At 43.4% G+C, this 5,982-nt stretch overlaps 1 protein-coding gene across 2 annotated transcripts; it reads right to left on the bottom strand.

Annotated features, from left to right (window-relative positions):
• Positions 1-1,452: 1,452 nt before the first annotated feature.
• On the bottom strand, positions 1,453-5,170 carry LOC148030467 (uncharacterized). Of its 2 annotated transcripts, XR_015692198.1 has the most exons (3): positions 3,544-5,170; positions 3,308-3,419; positions 1,453-3,171 (listed from the first exon to the last, which is right to left on the bottom strand). XR_015692198.1 is itself a non-coding variant. In XM_087686796.1 (2 exons), exon 1 carries the CDS (start codon positions 4,546-4,548, stop codon positions 3,553-3,555), a length of 996 nt encoding a protein of 331 aa, XP_087542922.1. In that variant the 5' UTR covers positions 4,549-5,170; the 3' UTR covers positions 1,453-3,419; positions 3,544-3,552. The 2 variants fall into 2 exon arrangements, 1 of the variants encoding a protein (XP_087542922.1); XM_087686796.1 differs by having other exon boundaries at positions 1,453-3,419.
• Positions 5,171-5,982: the final 812 nt, after the last annotated feature.

Raw genomic sequence — 5,982 nt, 5'->3', positions numbered from 1 at the left:
TTTTGGGAATCGGACGAGATGGTCCGATTTTCACACTAGGAACAGTGGTCCGATAATCGCAGTTACTCCGATTTTGAGACTCAGACGAGGTGGTCAAATTTTACTTTGGTCCGATTTCCCTAGTCGAACAGGGGGGTCCGACTACTGCGATGGGTCGAACAAGGGGGTTCGACTACTGCGATGGGTCGAGTGGTCCGATTGTGGCGCTAGGACCTGATTTTGGCACTGGGTCCGAATCTTACAATGGTCCGATTCTAGGAATCGAATCAGACATCGTGATCCAATTCTTGCAGTCGGATGGTCCGACTCTAGAAATTGGGTGGTCCTATTCTGGGAGTCAGACGGACTGGTCCGACGGCACAGACGACGGTCCGTGGGTTGCGTGCGATGCTTCAAGGTCAATGCCTACTCTGTGGAATCATCCCGTGCCTTCCAAATAGAAGCAAAACAATACAAGGAAATGCCATGCAATACCTGGAATCACTGTGGCGCTCGAATCGATCGACACTCCAAAGATCTCCCTGCAGCTCTCTCTCTCTCTCTCTCTCTCTCTCTCTCTCTCTCTCTCTCTCTCTCTCTCTCTCCCTCCCTGGCTCTCAAGCTCGCTCTCTTCTTACAAGGCAGAATGTCAAATGTGGTCTTTCTTGGTTCCCTGGGTCTCTTATTGCCCCATCCCAGCCTGTTGTAACCTCAAAAATTAATCCCTCACACTCTTCTAATCAGAAATCTGAATATATGCCTCTATTTCCCTGTTTCCAGCAGCAGCAGCAGAACCCTTCTTCTTTCCTTCTTTTTCCTATCCTAATCTTAATCTAATGCAAGAAAAATCAAAACTAGAGATGGAGATGGATAGTCCTACTCTAATATTCAACAACAAATCAAAATACTTACTTGCTCCAAGGATTAAAACCTTCTAAATCTCCTAACTATCTCGAGCACTGGTTCAGGCTGCAAACCCTACTTCTATGCTTGATTCGATGCGCGCGGCGCTTGAGGCTCGATTCCGTCTGTCCCAGCAACGGAACCAAAATGAAGGAGAGCTACGAAGCTCTACCCCGAGACCTATGGACCGCTTATTGATCAAGCGTTTTAAGCTGAGCGGCCATGGATACCTCTCACATAGCCGATGCACAATGCCTACCTTACGGGTGTAGTGATCTTACCTTGATGCTCGATTGAGTTCCCTCCTCTCTCTTGCACTCTAGTAGTTCCACGATCCTTGTGGCAAGCTCAAGCAACCTCAAGCCCTCTCCGTCAAGCTCCATCCTCCATAGTTGTGCGAGAGAAGAGAAGAGAAGAGAAGATGACAAGAGAAGATGGGGAGCTTCTTCTCCACGATTCCTCACTCTCACACACTCACTCCCTCACTCTCTCACTCCCTCAATCCCTCACTCAAGCACAGGCAAGAAGGCAAGAAACAAGAGAAGAAGAAGAAGAAGCTTTAGCCACACACAAGAATGAGCTTCTCATTTACTTTTGAACTTTATATACATGCCCTACTTTTTGGACGGTCATCCCCACTTTTTACATGGCTAGCCATTAGCCTAGGCTCTCTTTTCCTATTTCCCACCGTTCTAACTTATCCCATTCTCAACTAATGCATACAATTTGCATAGGAGTGAGCCTAGCACTCTTTTACAAGGATTCGGGAGCGCTTTCACAATTAATGGTGCGCTTTTACTCTTCTTTTCTCGAGGCGATATTGAGGTCCTTTGGAGAGGTCGTCATTCAAAATTTTCAGGGTTTGACCTCCATCCGTCGAGGCACCTTTTCCTTCCTTTGTCTTGTGCCCTTTCGGTCATCTCCTTCTTCCATTTTCTTGCTCCTCTACTTCATTTTCCAATCCTCTGTGCTGCGGTAAACAAGACTCTAGAAGATGATCAATATATTGGTTAACCCAAATGGTATGACCTAGAAATGGTAGACACCGACCTATCCTAAAGTCTATTTTGATTTCATCACCCTCTGTCGTTCTTATTTGAGGATAATCCGATCTCAATTTAATCTTCATGAACTTCTTAGCTCCCTTCAACTCATCAAGTATCCACCCTTGATATGGGATACCTATTCTTAATAGAAATCTTATTACGATCATAGTAGTCTCCACACATATGGAAGGTGCAATCCTTCTTCTTCACTAGCAATATTGGTGGTGCACATGGCATAGAATTAGGCTTAATAAGCCTCATATCAAATAAATGCATGATTTTCTTTGCCACCTCTTTCACACTTTCGAGTACTACTAGTAAAACATCATTATGGTAGATGACCATTTTTAAAAGCTATTTCAGATGCATGACATAGACATCCTAATAGGAAAACATGCTTGGTATCAACCAACTAATTACAGCCACATGAAGGTGAACGTATAGGTCACTCCTTTCACTTCTCACCAATCTTGCCAACATTGTTGAAAGGATGACCTAAAACATGGAGGAATCAATACCAACCAAAAGTAGAATATCGTTGCCCCTAAAAGCTAGAACATTGTAGTTGGAAGTAAACTAATTGCCTTCATCAAACCTTCTTCCTAGGATGGAAGTAGTTTATAATATTGCCATCCTTGGATCGAGAACAATGTTACCATAAGATTTTTGAAGCGTTTCCATGTAAGCTAGAAACAAAAATTGAAGGGTAACGTTTCTCCATGTCACCTCATGTTCTCTTCTTGTCACTCATTTTGAAATAAGAAATGAATCATTTGTGAAGCTATATAAGTTTATAAAATGTAAGTCTCTGAACAAATTGGTTGAAGCGACTAGATTATAGAGTAAGGATTGACATTCCTTGAGACTTTCTCATTGGCTGTGGCGACGACAAAGCTAAGGGGATGTGGGCTCAAGAGGTCTTGCCAAGAATCTATTATTTCAAAGTGTTGAAGCTTATAAACCTTCAACATGTGTACATACCCTTTAAGCACGTTGTGTGTAGGCTTATGTGTGCACAGCCCTTAAGCACGTTGTGTACCCGTTAAGTACATTGAGTACAAGCTTGCAAACCCTAAATCTTAGGTATGTCGTATGTAGGATTTACATGCCATGGACATACATATGTACCCTCATGCATACCTCAAAGTAGACGAAATTCCAATCACCAAGACGGAGCCAAACTGTTGCCAGCGGAGGGACTTGCTAGACTTAAGTAATGTCAACCTCGTGTCCTATAGTGTTACTGTAAACATTGTACCCGATTAATAGGAAAGGATTTGTGAGTTACTAATGGTGTATCAGATATTTACATTTTGATCATAGCACAGCTAAAAGCCGATGACAAACATCTTAAAGAAACTCATTGGTAATTGGTAAACCTGATCATAATAGTACAACCCATGGTGTTAGCAGGACTGCATTCTGGTCTTACGAAAGTCATGCTAGCTGTCGATAGATCATAGACTATTATCAACTCCAATCCCAAGTCATCTGCATCAAAATTGTCACCATTCAGTGAGTGATTAAGCCTGAAGTTTCTAAGCTTTCATTGCACAAGGAATACCGCTACTCTTATACATTTAGTAGTTTCAAATAGAAGCAATATACTGCTAACCTTATTATCTTATCTCATAGTAGGCTTCTCGATTTCCAATTTCACAGGCTTTGTAACGTCTAGTGCAAAGGGCTTTGCACTGGCCCGACGTTGCCATAAGCTAGCCTCCAAGGTTGGCTTGGGAAGGGAGACTTGGCATCGAGCAGCCATGGCTGCCTTCTTTGAACCAGACAAAGAAATCCTCTCATTCAAATTCTCACTTCTGGAACCTGCTCCTAGCTGATTACGAATCTGTTCTAAGTTCCTGCTTCCTCTCATCAAGATCAAACAGTTGGGAGGTGGAATCTGTGGCACATGCTGTTCATCTGAATTTTCCTCTTCAAACAGACATGATTGCTGAAGCAGATTCACCAGACATCTGGCCAGAAATGCTGCTCTCTGTCTCCCAGTCTGATCTACACATTCAGAGGCATTGCCGAAACGGCTTAAATCAATAGTGAAGTCCTCCCTTTGTTTGTCATCAAGCTCTACAGTATTAGAAGAAGTTGCTGCTCTCGGAAAATTACTTCTTGAATGCTTTCTGGATAAGCAGCTGCTTCCTGATTTCAGAGGTGCGGAGGCCAAGACAGCTTCTTTCTCCTTCACCTTGTTTTTTTTCCTGCCATCTGGATCTTTCTTCTTCCTTCTCTCCTCTTTATTAACTGGGATTGCCACAGCCAATGCCATGGGCTTCTCCATCTCTTTTAAGCAGAAATTCTGCTTGGTTTTTACTCTTCCCAGGCAGGTAACATGGGGCGATGAAGGCTCCCAAACGTCAGTAAAACCTGGATGCTTTTTTCTTCCAACAAAGCCGGCTGGGAAGATAGAAGGATGTAATTTTGCAGTTATTACAGAATCTTTGAGAGGACAAGAGTGACAGATGATGGGACCTGTGCTTAGCTTGATATGGCCAGAATGTGAAGCACCAGGTATACTGGAGGTTGCCATAGGCTTCCTGGTTGGATTGGATGTCACTGATCCCCTTTGATAATGATGATGATGATAATAATGATGGCGATTCGACATATCATGGTTTGTTAAAGGCAGAGCCTGCTGCTGCTCAGGAAACCAAACAAAGGGGTAGGTTCAAGTATCCGTACAATAAACATTGCGGACGGTGCTAATATTCTGATCACCGGCTAAACGGAGCAATTTCTGGCTTGGCCGCTTGTTCAGTCTGCTTGTATTGCAGACGATGATGAAGACCAAATCGGCTTAATACAACCTGATCAATGGCATAACTGGCCTGGCCGTTGATTCAGCGTGTCTATGGTGCAGATGATGATGATCAAATTGGTTAATTTCGGCCCGATCAACAGCATAACTTAAAGCTTCTGGCTTAGACATCTGAGAAGCTGAGACGACTCATGTGGATATTGCGCAGGTCGATGAAATAGACGATGCTGGCGATGAGGATTGGAGCTGTGCTGCCGAAAATCGACAGAGAGACTGCAAGAAGCGACGGCCGCTAGGCCAATATTCAGGTAGGGTAGTCACATAAGTCGATCTCTGATTTCATGAGAATCTCAGGAGGAGGACGATCGGGACGGACATATACGAACAAGAAGAAGAAGATGGTGATGATGATACCTGCAATATTGAGAGAGAGGTTAGGTTCATCTATCATCGTCTTTTTGCTCGTCTCTCATATAATGGGGAAACAAGAACTGCCAACTGGCACGACCGAGTGCTCAAAGTTGCAAGGGGTCATATAGGCCCAATAGAGTGTCATTCAACAAACCAAGTACAACATTTTTTCCCCAAGTGAGTTATTTGAATGTTTTTTAATAGCCCAACTATAAGCCATGCCACGCCTAGATCACGAACTCGACGTGGTGTGGTCAAGCGTTCCAAGTACATGCGATTATGCTCAAGTCATTAAACGCAGGTCAACGCTGCAAATGGCCTCAAATAGAGAACAAGCTTATAGAGATGAAGGAGGTTTTTCAAGCACTCCACTCATTTCCAAGGTGTTGTGCTGCAATTGATGCCACCCACCTCAAACTGGATATGCCTCCCCATGAAAATAGTGATGACTAGTACAATCAATATGGATACAACAATATGACTGTCCAAGGAATTATTGATGCAGGGACGCATTTTCTTGATGTCAACATAGGTTGGCCTGGTTGTGCTCATGACACAAGAGTGCTCCTTAACTCCACTTTCTTCAATCTTTGCCATAGCCAAAGAAGACTAGTGGGCACTTCATTCAAATTTGGTTATCTCTAAAATCAGGGAATACATCATGGGCGATGGAGGGTATCCTCTTCTTCCATGGTTAATTATACCATTCTAATGTGACGAACTCATGGATGATTTCAGGCGCAACTACAAATACATGCAGTCTTCAACAAGGATCATGGTTGAGCGTGCTTTCGGTAGGTTGAGGCAATCATGACTTTACCTTGGCAAAACCACTCAAAACCCTAACTTGCGTTCCTTGCCCAAAATTGTAAA

Source organism: Lygodium microphyllum, chromosome 10 (genome assembly GCF_053477565.2).
Source record: "Lygodium microphyllum isolate KBCC chromosome 10, Lygodium_microphyllum_v1.1.10, whole genome shotgun sequence".
NCBI lineage: Eukaryota > Viridiplantae > Streptophyta > Polypodiopsida > Schizaeales > Lygodiaceae > Lygodium > Lygodium microphyllum.
This window is presented reverse-complemented; position numbering and strand designations above follow the sequence as displayed.